The following is a 13,023-nucleotide window of genomic DNA, read 5'->3' as shown; positions in this document are numbered from 1 at the left end:
TGTTCCTCCATGGGCGATTCCTCCATGATAACTAGAGCCACTATGCCTTCCATTGTGGGTGGTCCATTGCCTTGTTCTTCCACCCATTGTTCAATTACTAAGATCAACTTATCTAATAAAGATCACATGCAATTGGATGGGTTATTATGGACACCCAAGTCAATGCCATTTCAGTCTCAATGTTGGTGCCAACAAACATATGCCAAGCACAGGTTCATCTGATACTTTAAAGTGTCCAAGTAAATAGGCTCAGAAGTTATTACACAGGAAATGTACATATGTTGAACGGGTGAGGGGATTGACACAAAAACTTTTAGACAGCCACCTAAGATGAAGAATGTTTGTTGTGATGTTGGGTTTAAGGGATGTTTTAGATTCCAAAGTCCAAATGGGTCCTTGGGTCCTGAAGGGTGTTTTGACCTTGGAATATTCTAGTGCATTTTCTCCATCATTATAAATAAAGGAGGGCTGGTCTCTTGGAAACATAAGCACAAATTCCCAAATCAACAATGTAAAATTCCCAACTCATGAAAAATCATTCACTACTGAGCTATGTACAAAACCATACCCATGGTAAGAGCCTTTGATGAAATTCTCAAACAACTAAATATAGAAAGCTAATAAAATCATACCAGATGGCAAGGACTCTTCAATTATATGTAGCACTTCTTCAAGAAAATATTTACACTGCAGAAAACTAGCTCTATAAAATTCATCCTCCATAGTGCCTAAAATACGTACATTTTCCAAACATACTTTCGCAGCCTGCAAAAGAAGAATATAATATAGGAAATCAGAACCAAGCTGGGAGGCAGGGTCCAGGAAGCGTTTACTTGATTTGTTGATTTAAAAATCCACTGATCTAAGGAACTCTAAGCACAAACACATAAACTGGACCCTACAAAGATCAACATTATCCAAAGAAAATAGCAAAGACAATTATTTTAGGAAGAAAAAGAAAAGGCCCACACCACAGAAAGCCAATTTTCAGACTTTTGATATGATAAAAAATGAAATACATAATCTACACCTCACAAAAAGCATCTATACGTGGACGAACAACAGAAACTTAATAGAAATTAATCTTCACATTTGGAAAGTGTTCGTGCTGTTAGAGTTTATGTAACAAGGATACTTTAGGGTAAGTGTATTTTATTCTTGTCACTTATTGTATTTTCTATTTTTCCCTTTAGCCTCTCTAGGGAGGTGTATGTAATTCTTTACATCTAGTTAGTGAAGGAATATATATGTGGTAGAGAATCTTTTCTCTACACACATTTCACCATGCTCTTCCCTCTTCTTCTCCAATCTTCCATTCCCTTGTTCACCTGCCATCCTTATATTCTAACTTGGTATCAGTGGCTCACAATGTTGGTTTGAGAGTCGCACTACAAGTTTACCACTTCCTTCTCTTCTCTTTGGAACCCTAAGTTACAAAGGGGTTCCAAGGAAAGGACTTCTATGTGAAAAGATTGAAGAAATCATGAGATAGGCATGCAACACTTGGAGCTTGCATCAACAAAACCAGGCCTAGGCAGCATTACCACCAGCTCTAGGTTGTTTTTTCTCTCCCTCTCTCATATGGCCAGCTTTGGAGTTGGAACCAGACCTCTTGGATCGCCCTAGGGTGTATTATCACCCACTCTTGGTCTTGCATCAAGCTCCTTCAAGTTGTTGCTTCACAACTCATCATTCCTTAGATTATATGGTACCGCCAGCACTGTTTTGGGTCTTTTTTGCTCTGAAATGTTGCATGTGATACGTCTGAATGCTATGTGTTTGTAATGTATAATGTTTAAGACTTTTGAGCTCTAATGTTATGATGCTACACCTTAAAGAATGTGGTTGGTGTGAATTTACTTGAGTCATATGCTTCGTTTGCTTGCTGGAATAGTTTTTGGGTTCTAAGAAGACGATATTTGGGTATTGTGTTGTCCACTTGGTTCGGATTTTGAACTGTGGTTGTTGAGGAGTAAATATGCATAATGTTTGATCTCACTAAACATATAGAAGCTACATAGGGTGGATCAAGTAGTATCAACCCCAGCCCGATTGTCTTTGATAACCCCAACACTCAGATTTTCCTTGTCAAGTTGGAAAACATCAACAATTTGGACTGGTCACAATCTATGAAGTTATCCTTGAGGAGTCGAGGGAAACTTGGGTATATTATTGGGTCTCTCAAAGCTCCCGCTTTCACTGATTCTGCATACCAAAAATGGGACACTGTGATTTCCACTGCTATGACTTTGCTCCTCTTTTCCATGAAACCTGAGATTGGCAAAATACTTATCCAAAAGGAAACTGCGAAGGATATTTCAGATAGTGTCTCCAAGACATGTGACACAATAGGTGACTCTATGAAGATCTACCCAGCTCCTTCAGCAAGCTCTCTCCATGAAGCAGGGGAACAAGACTATTTCTAACTACTAAGCTACTGTTGTAGGACTCTGGGACGAGAATGGACATTATCGAGACATTCAGTTGTCCAATCCTGAAGATGAAGCCAAGGTCTACAGATCCCTTGAAAATGAGCGAGTTCTAATCTTACAGATTGGATTGAGCTCAGCTTATGAGCCAATCTGGATACAGATTTTAGGCCGATCACCCCTTCCATCCCTTGATAAGGTGTGTACCTAGTACCTACCTACTAAGTGAGGACACTAGGAGGGTGCTATGGACCCTACTACTCCAGTTGAGCGATCTGCTCTTTCTTCCACTGCCCACAGAGAATGGTGCAAAGACGGATGAGGCCAAGGGTCATCCCGTGAAGATGACAGGGATAGACCCCAATAGTGTGATCACTGTGGGAGACCTAGGTACACTCAAGGGAGGTGTTGGGTTCTTCATGGCCATCCTCCTAGTACAATGTGGAGAATCTACTAGCACATGTGGTGGCCGCAAAGGAGGACAGAGACTAATCCTAGAGGACACTCAAAGGCAGATACTAGCTACTTCTCTAGGGATGATATTGCAGTACTCCACCAGTTCATGTCTCAATTTGATAGCCCGTCTACCTCACAAGATGTATCGGCCTTTGCTATGCATGTCACAACATCTGCACCTTCCACAGCTCCGTCGGATATTAAGATTGAAGGAGGTGCTTCGCCAATAGGTACCTCCACACATTCTACCGTATGCTAGTCTATCCAGCTTTATAATTTTATTGTCTGAGTACAATGGTTTCCCCACAACCGAGCCGATAATAGTGATGCCATCCTTGCACCAGAACTAGAGGGGGAGGCCGAGGAGCGTGATCCACAGTGGAATGGTGTTGAGGTCGACTCTCTGAAGTTGCAAGGATCTATCCCAGTGCCAAAAAAAATGGGTTTTCTGCTAACCTTCCAGGGACCTCCTTCAATAGCACGCATCTTGTCATCCTTGCCAGGGGATTTGAAGATGAAGAAGCCATTGTCCATTACGTAAGTATCCAATAACATGTGAAATTTCCATTTCTTAGCCAGAGATTGTTTAACAATGTTGAATGGCAAACGAATCCCAATGAAATGCCCAACCAACGCATTTTTCCACTTTAAAGCTTCGTCTTCCAATAAACTTAATGTATAAAGTAGTCTTAGAAGAGCCTATCATCTTACGAGAGACAAAGTGAAGGGCAAGACCTTCACGAGAGGAGAGGGTGGATTGTTGGAAGAGTGAACTCCAGGCCATTCCTCCAGGCAGCGGGGAAGGGGGGAGGAGAGGTAGGAGAAGACAGTGGGGAGGGAGACTTGGTAGGCAATGGCACCATGCCAATAAGGCCAGCCGTGGCAGCAAGCCCACAAGGAGGGGGGCATCTCCTTGTGGGCATCCACGAAAAATATTGGCTTTCTTTGAATGAACAGCAGATTACTTCAATCCATAGTTGTCACGGCGCCAAGGCAAACCAAGGCGGTGGAGGGTTGTCTAAGCGCTTAGGCGAGAAGGCGCACGCCTTGAAGCGAACAAGGCGACCAATTGTTATTTTTTATTTTTCCTATTTTCTAACATTATTTATTAAGCTATATATACCTTGTATCATAAAAAATCAAAATTAAGCAACATCAAGTCATTAAAAATCAACATTTAGCCATATTAAATCATAAAAAATTAACATTAAGTCATATTAAGTTATAAAAAATCAAAATTTAGAGAAATGCTCTGGTTCTATAATAAGTTTGACTGGTCAAATGCTATTATTTTTACATGAGACTTTTTGCATCGGTTATAATATAAAACCAGCTTTCCAACAAGTCTAAGATTACTTAAATCTGAGTTGTAATGAAAAAGTTATGTTCCAGTCAAACTTATTTTTAAGTGCGCGAATGCTGTTAAAATCGCCTGAATGAAGATAATTTTATAGATATCAAAACAAAAAATTATTTTACCGGACTTTTTGTTTTTAGCAATGTTGTAACATGATAGAATTTATAAAATTTTCATAATTGAGAAAAACTCCAGCATTTAAAATTTGAAAATCGCCCCTATAACCAAAATCCAGTTTTTTTTCTTGGACTGGGGGGTTGACTTTTTATCCTTTTGAAATTTGATTTTTAAAGTATTTTATTGGATTCAAATAGGGGGTATTTGCTTATTTATGAAGAATATCTTAAGTAAATGAAATAACAAATATAAAAAGCATTTACTTAAATGATATTTGGCATAAATAAGTGTCAAAACACAAAGCGGCATGCAGTGCAATAAGGCGGCTATCGCCTAGGCGACGCCTTGACAACTATGCTTCAATCAGATCCTCCAACTACCATATCAAAATTAATAGGCACTGCTGCATTTTGGTGACTGGATCCCAACTCAACTTACTCAAACCTAGAAATTATTATCATGCTTTGTATTCGAGTTTTTGTGTGTGTGCTCAAGCATGCATATCTGTGCATTAGTGTGTAATATGAAAAAAAAGAAACATTAATGAGTTTACATCATAAAGTCCCCAATCTTCATTGCCTCCTGACATTTCCTAGGTTTTTTTTTTTTTTTTGTTATGAATTAATATATTAAAAACAAGAGAGAAGAATATACAACCCCGAAGGGAGAGAGGGGGAAAGGCTAGAGAGCCCAAACTAGCAGCCTAAGGGGGGGAGGGGGAAGGCAATAAAGAAACGGGCAGACCCCAGGCAACAACAGTGAGTTTGTTCCTTAGGGTGTCCCTTACAGGTCTATAAGGGAAGGAGGCAAGCTTGGAGCTCACATCAAAGAAGATGGCATTCCAAATCATATCAAAGGATCTAAATTTGGTAGTCCATCTTCGAAGATTGTACTCCATCCAAATGTGGTTGATCGTGGCACAGAAGGCAAGCATTCCAGCAGTGTCGCTCTTGCCAGAACCATCAGATTGTGGCGAGCTTGCTTATGTTGTAGCTTACAGGCTATGAGGGGTGGTGTATCATGGTACAACTGGTCTAGAGCTGATCTACAACCACCCTTCTCTATAAAAGCTCGAAACATACCTTTCTCTTAAAAAAATAGGAGACAAAATCACAATGTAATATAGAACACTGGCAAACACATGGAAGAGTAAATTGTAACAGTTCATGATTGGGCCTCGAAATAGCTCACAACCGTTCACAAATACTCCACAAAAATTAGATGGCTTAAATATGCATATGAATACCTCATAAGCACATATAAGGCCAAGATCATCCAAACAGTGCAGAATCTTTGAATGGTGATTTGATAAACGTTTTCTCAATTTCTTAAATATCTCATCAGTGTCTTTGAATTGACTCAGCAATTTTCCTCGCATCTCAACCAACAGAGCATCAAACTATTCAAAAAGAAGAGCCATATCAGAAACTTTTTTTAATACCATCGCCAAATCTAAATAGAGATGTCAACAAGAAAAAATGAGACAAGAAAGGTAAGGAAAAACCTTAGACAATGAGGAATTCAACTTTGTCTTCAATTCCTCAGGCTGAAAGTTAATAGGGTCATAATATCTATTGATTACTTTTGCAGAGGGAACAAATAATTCCAGTTCAGCTTTGTCCTCAACAGTACAAATCTGTAGCACCTCATACCACATAAAACTTAGGCATGAATTGATGAGGTTTGAATTGCATAACAATGAACATGTTCGTAAAATAGAAATTAACTTAAGATGTATTGAAGTCTATAAGCGACCTTCGAATCCAAGATGCATTCAAGTTCTGAAATTTGATCCTCACAATCCATGTTTGATGACACACCTATTGTATGGAGACATTTCAGTACAAATATTAGTATAAATTATCATGAAGCAAATACTACAAGGTTTCTGAACCAGTGGGAAAATATAACTCTGATGAGAAAAGGTTGCATACAAGAAAAATGAAAGGAAAATTTGATCTCTGTAATGAAACAAATGAATTAATTAACGTGAGCATTAAATGGAAGGAGCAATGATGAGCACATGAAGTTGCTGGCCATATCTAGAGCTTTGGTTCTACGTGTGGAGAAAAAATTCCAGAAAATTGCTATTAGGTCTGACTTTGAGTTAGCTATTGACAATCTAGAGAGAAGATTGCAAGTGCAATGGGCAATGCAGCATCTTAAAAGTGCAATTTGGCATTTGGCAGACAGGATGCCTTGGAGTCATGTTCAACATGTTTGGCGTGAGACAAATCAACCTGCTGACTACATAGCTTCTATGGACACGGGATTGCTTGAAACTGTTATTTATCCATCGGAGTTTCCTGTCGATCTATGTAACCTTGTAAAGAATTATTCTGATCAGTGTATTTATTATAGATTGTAAATCTCGGTTTTCTTAATCAAATTTTAATATTACCACAAAAAAATATGATGAGCACGCATGAATTTTGGTGCTTTTTTTTTCTTTCTTTTTTTTCAAACAAAACATAAAGAGTTAATGGCAGAACTTGTGATTAAATACAGAAATCAGTTCTATAGAAAGCACTGACCATATGAGAAAAATTAAGTTCAATTACTGGAAATATGAAATTGGAATGTTCTTGATTTTAGTCAATGTAAATCTTGGGTCTCCGAGGCATTGAACATTCTAAGGCACTTTTTATAAGATGTGCCTCATTTAACACGATGAATAATCATCATTTGGTATGAACTCACCCAGATCCCAGAGATTAGCCTCGTTGTATGATCACAAACATGCTTTGGTACGATCTCACCCAGATCCCAGAGATTAGCCTCGTTGTATGATCACAAACATGCTTTGGTACGATCTCACCCAGATCCCAGAGATTAGCCTTGTTGTATGATCACAAACATGCTTTTTTTAAGGGTTTGGCTAGGGTTTTTATTTCAGTGCCAGCTGCTGACCTGACACACCAACCCTTCTTTATCCGGGCTTGGGACCGGCAGCAAACACTGGCGGAGTTTCTGAAAACAACCACATACTTTTTATAGTATTTTGTTGTTGGTCAAATAAAATAAGGAATTTCTGAAAACAAATCACAGATCAAATGGCTAAGAATCCTCCGATCATGAGGAAATTTGGCACATTACATATTTTATCTTAGGGACATGAGAGCAAACCTTTTTTATGGTCCTGTAACATGACATACGCCTCACTCATATTAATACAACTTCTTTTTCCGTAATAAATCATTTCATTCTGAATTTTGAAATTGGACAATCATGCAATGCTTTATTTTTATGGGTGAGCCAGGGCCCAGAAGAGTATGAAAGCTCCATAAACAAACCAGACATCAAATTGTTAAGATTCCACAGATAATGCTGAAATTAAGCAGATGAAGTCTTCTATGTTATGAACAGAAGATCTGTAGATAATTATTGAAGCTGCAAAGATTTTAACCGCCCTTGACACACAAGAAATCTGGTCTAATACGAATCCATTTTCTTCTGTAATTTTCTAACCTGAGAACTTCAGTACTCTAAGCCCTCATTCTTTTTTTTTAATTAATCAACCCATTTTTAATTTTGAAACCAAAGGGCAAAGAATGTACAATCTAATTGTTATGATACTTACACATAAATCTGAAATTAGGATCTCAATGTTCTTGTTCTCATCCACCTTATTCAAAATCTGAATATATCTTCCAGCATTTAATTTAGATTTTGTCAAGTTGGTGTTGGTTCTAGGGGTAATATTGTAATTTGCAAAGGTCCTTTAGTTTTATGTCCTTAAGTGTGATGTCTAGTCTTAACTTAAGACTAGACATCACTCTTAAGTTGTGGACCCAAGTGTAATTCCTGACTTTTAAAACGGAAAGGCACAAATGTTGTGACCTAGTGGTCAAGCGGCCGTAACAGCCTCTCGACATTCTCGAGGTAAGGCTGCATAGTTCTCACTCCCCCCCCCCGGGACCTCGCACATGCAGGAACCTCATGCACTGGGCACATCCTTCCATTTTTTTTTGCTTTCCCACCCACCCATGGTCTCTTTTTGCCGCCTTCTTCTCGACTTCTCTTCCCTTTTTCTTATGACTAGGTGCTTATTCAGATTTGTTATTGTTACATGGTATCAGAGCTCTGATTTCAGTATCCGGGATTCCTTCTTGATTCATGGTCTCAGTGTGGTTAGGATTTCTCCCAACCTTTTGATGTACAACCATCTATATATTATTTTTTTGTCTATTAGAATCCTAGTTTCTTGAACATGCACAGCTAGGGTTCCGTCACAACTACTACTGAAGTTATTGGAGGAGGAATATTTTTTCTTTGAAAGACACCTTTTACTCAGCTAGGGTTTGCTGTTTGACCTATCTCTGTGCATAGGGTTTTACTCCCCTTGCGCATAGGGTTCTTGGCTATCTACAGGTTTTGTTCTTTACTCTCCTCCACTGGTAAGTCACAAATGTCAATTGTGAATATTGTTTACAGACTGATCATGTTCATTCGATGTGGAAGATCAGATTTTCCTTGTTCCTGCCAAAACCCTAATTTGTATGGGCAATTGTCAGGAAAACTCCTTCAAAGAACACTATCTCTGGTTGGTCGATCACTGTGATCTTTGGAAGACTTCTCCCCCCTATAATATACTGTTTGTGGTCAAAATTTCAAACCAAATGGACAACCCTAACCCAGTGCGGTCATATTCGAAGCTTTGTGTAGCAGAGATGATATGTTAAGATGGATATGCAGAAAATTAGGAAGGATAAAATAAGGAATGAACATATTAGCATTGATCTGGGAGCTGCCCCAATCAATGACAAGCTCCAAGAAAGACGTTTGAGATGGTATGATCATGTTCAACGAAGGCCTAGGGACATCCCAGTCAGGAGTAGTGATATGATGCCAATTAATGGAGCTAAAAGAACAAGGGGCAGACCTAAAATAACCACAAGAGAAGTTATGAGAAATGATATGCATTTTGGGTCTTGTACCAAGTATGACCTTGGATAGAGCCTATTAGAGAGCAAGGATCCGAGTTGCCGATCCCATTTAGCGGATATTCTCCTGATTTTTTGGATTGCGCCTCTTTCCTCTTTCATTTGTTCTTTTCGTTGATTTTCATTTGCACTTCTCTTCTCATCCCCCCCTTCTCTTGTATACATCTCTTCATTCCCCCTTTCTATGTTAAGACCACAGTTTTTCGTAATTTTTTTTTCCTTTTTTCTTTTTTTCTTTTTTCTTTTTTTCCTTTTTTTCTTTTTTTCTTTTTTCCTTAATGGGGGGTCCATGTGGCCGACCCCATTAAGTTGGGATAAGGCTTAGGGCCCGTTTGGTATCGTTTCTGTTCCAGAAACGTCGTTTCGTGTCAAAAACGAAAATTTCAGTTTCTGTGTCAAAACACAATTTTTAAACGAAAAAATGGTGTTTCAAAATTTCAGATTTTTATCGGGATTTTTTTTTTTTTTTTTTTTTTTGTAAAATGGAACAAAACTGGGAAGACGGAACTCCAACTCCGTCCAATCTCTTTTTTTCAGTTTTTTTTTTCACTTTTTGTTCCAAAAAAACAGAAACGGACCATAAGTGCACCAAACAGAATATTCTGTTTTTTCGTTCCAATAGAACGAAAAAACTCCAGAAACGTTTTTTTAGAACGATACCAAACGGGCCCTTAGTTTGTTGTAGTTTGTTGGGATTTTTCAGCTTCTGTTTTAGAACCTGTGCAACTGCTTATTGTTCCGTGCTACTATTCTGTCATCGGAGGTGTTTCTTGTGACCCGTTATATCTGGTTTATTATCTGTAAAAGAATTTCTATCTACAGCATCATGGCAGATTCTAAGCATCCCACAAGACATCTACCAAACTGAATGGGGCTCAAATGATCTTCTCTGAACTCAGGTAGTTAAACTCTATTTCACTACCAAACAGAAGATGGACCATCTTGCTAAGCATCCACCTGCTACAACATCTACAAAATATACAGAGTGGATGACCGAAAATGCTACATACTTTGTTGATTGTGGAATAGTTTGGAGCCTTTTGTGGCTGCCAATGACATGTTTCATACCACAGCCAAGAGTGTGAGGGATGATCTCAAAGAAAGCTACTTTCACGATAAGAATATGTCCAGAGTTTATGATTTGTATCAAGAGTTCTTCTCGTTTAAGCAGAATGGAAAATCGTTGGCAATTATTATGGTACTCTTAGGAGTATGTATGAAGAACTCAATGTGTACCAGCATATCTCTACAGATATTGAAGTTCTTAAATCTCAATGTGCTGAATTCTTGGTTGCAAAATTCTTGTCTGGATTAGACTCTGACCTTCACCCCGTCAGCAGTCAAATATTAGCTAGTGAGAAGATTCCCTCTATAAACGAGGCTTACTGCAGAATCCAACCATTGTGTCCCCCACCCTATCTAAATCTGAATCCACTGAGTCTTCGAAGGAAAGATCTGCTTTTGTTGTTGGTAATGGTGGCCGTGGTTGTGGTTATGGTTTTCCTAACAGAGGTTGTGGTTCAGGGGGAGATTGGGGACATGGCGTGGGTGGTAATGGCAAACGGCAAACTGCTCAGTTTGCCCAACAATGTAGTGGCTGCCATAATCATACAGTTGAGAAGTATTGGGTCAAGCATGGCAAGCCCCAATGGGCACAACAACAGTTTGCTAAAATATATGTACCTAATGGGAGTGCTGAAATGGTGTTATCTCATGACACCAACCGGAGTTCTTCCTCTGGAAGTGGTTCTCCATCTTTTCTTTCTTATGATTAGATGTTCAATCAACCATCAAAATGTGTTCAGCACATTCACTTCCACATCTGCAGCTACATTGGCTCATTCAGGTATACCCCATGTTTTGTTTCTTCATCTTCCATCCCCTGGGTCATTGACTCAGGTGCCTCCTCACATATGTTGGTAAGCCAAATGTATTTTCTTCTTTTCAAAAATCTAACTGTCCATCCTAAGTTATTCTTGTAGATGGATCCTCAACTTATGTCACTAGTCATGGTGCCATCCTCCATCTAATTCTCTTTCATTATCTTTTGTCCTTCATGTTCCTAAAAAAATAGTCAATCTTTTATTTGTTACTCAGTTTACAAAGAATCTGAACTGCTCTATCACTTTCTATCCTTCCATTGTGTTTTTAGAATCTCAAGACAAAGAAGACAATTGGTGGAGGGCAAAAGAAGGATGACCTACACTACTTTGATGTTGCTTCCTCCTCTATGACACTACCCGTTGGAACATGTATCTCTCTCTGAGATACAACTGATGGTCCCTAGTTGCAAGCCTACCTCCCCGTATAGAGTATGAAGCTTGTGGGTTGGGCAAGCATCACCACACTGTGCTTCCGTCTAGGAGTCAATCTTTATTTGATTAAGTACATTCTGATATTTGGGCCTTTTGGGTCTATGTAGGGTTAAAATTCGCTCGAGTTTTTCTTCTTTTATCACCTTTGTTGACGATCATTCTCATATTACATTGTTGTATCTTTTAAAGTATCATTCTGAATTTGTGTCAGGTTTTAAGAAATTTTATAATGAAATTAAAGTTCAGTTTGGTGCTTGTTTAAAAATTTTGCGTACTAACAATGTTCTTGAGATTACTCAGCGTGAAATTTCTTCTTTTTGTTCTGATAATGGTATTATTCATCAAATGAGCTGCTCTTATACATCACAACAAAATGGTGCGGTAGAAAGGAAAAACTAACATTTATGAAAAATTGCTAGATCATTGATGTTTTAATATGAGTGTCCCCAAAATTATTAGAGAGACGTTTTAACCGTTTGATTCTGATTAATCAAAAGCCTTCCTTTGTTCTTCATAATCAATCTCTCCCTTCTTTGTTTTTTTCACAAAACACTCTTTATTTGGTCTACCATCACATATTTTTAGGGAACATGTTTGTTCATTATCTCCACCCGGGCATTTGATAAATTGTCTCCTCATGCTATAAAGTGTGTTTCTCTTGGTCTTGGGTATTCTAATACCTAAAAAGGCTAACGGTGTTTTAATCCTATTACTCGTCAGCAGTTTGTTTAGGATGATGCAACATTTTATGAAAATACTCCCTACTTTGGTGCTATTGTTATTGACTTGGGTTTTCCAGTCCCCCACCTATTCCTTTAGTCATTCCTCTCACAGATTGTAACCCCAAATCCACAGGGTTACCATTACAGGAATACAAGTGTCATCCCAAGCCATCACTGTCACTTGGCCCTCTACCAATCCAATTCTTTGCTGGTAGGTTCTTCTTCTCCTCATGACTTGCCGATCACTCTTCGGAGCGGTACTCGTTACTGTACTCAAACCTCTTTTGTTGCCTATCCAATTGCTAACTATGTTTCTATTTCCCATCTTCCTAGTTCTCTTCATACAATTGCACTCTCTTTAACCTCTCACTCTATTCCAAGCAAATACAAGATGTGTTATCTCTGCCTCAACGAAAGTCCACCATGGATCTGAAAGTGGATGCCTTGCTCTTTCGTAAGACTTGGACACTGGTTGATCTACCTCAAGTAAGGATCTTGTGCGTGTAGTTGGGTGTATGCCATTGAGTATAATACCAACAGTTCAGTTGAGTGATACAAAGCCCATTTGGTTGCTTGGGCTACTCTTAGACCTATGAAGTGGACTATTTTAAGATCTCCTATAATCGTCTGAATTCTGTGAGAGTTTTGATCTCTTTAGCTTCTTTTTTTTTTTGGGGGGGGGGG

At 38.7% G+C, this 13,023-nt stretch overlaps 1 protein-coding gene across 1 annotated transcript in view; it reads right to left on the bottom strand.

Moving 5' to 3' along the window:
* Positions 1-13,023, bottom strand: part of LOC122065725 (endoribonuclease Dicer homolog 3a) — an 89,287-nt gene that overhangs the window by 71,364 nt on the left and 4,900 nt on the right. The window contains exons 6-9 of the mRNA XM_042629559.1: positions 6,115-6,179; positions 5,864-5,995; positions 5,606-5,758; positions 633-765 (exon numbers count right to left, since the gene is read on the bottom strand). Of these exons, the coding sequence (XP_042485493.1) occupies positions 633-765; positions 5,606-5,758; positions 5,864-5,995; positions 6,115-6,179 (483 nt within the window). The remainder of the gene's footprint in view (positions 1-632; positions 766-5,605; positions 5,759-5,863; positions 5,996-6,114; positions 6,180-13,023) is intronic.

This window comes from Macadamia integrifolia, chromosome 2, assembly GCF_013358625.1.
Source record: "Macadamia integrifolia cultivar HAES 741 chromosome 2, SCU_Mint_v3, whole genome shotgun sequence".
Lineage (NCBI taxonomy): Eukaryota > Viridiplantae > Streptophyta > Magnoliopsida > Proteales > Proteaceae > Macadamia > Macadamia integrifolia.
Note: the sequence above shows the minus strand (reverse complement) of the source record. Positions and strands in the feature narration are given on the sequence as shown.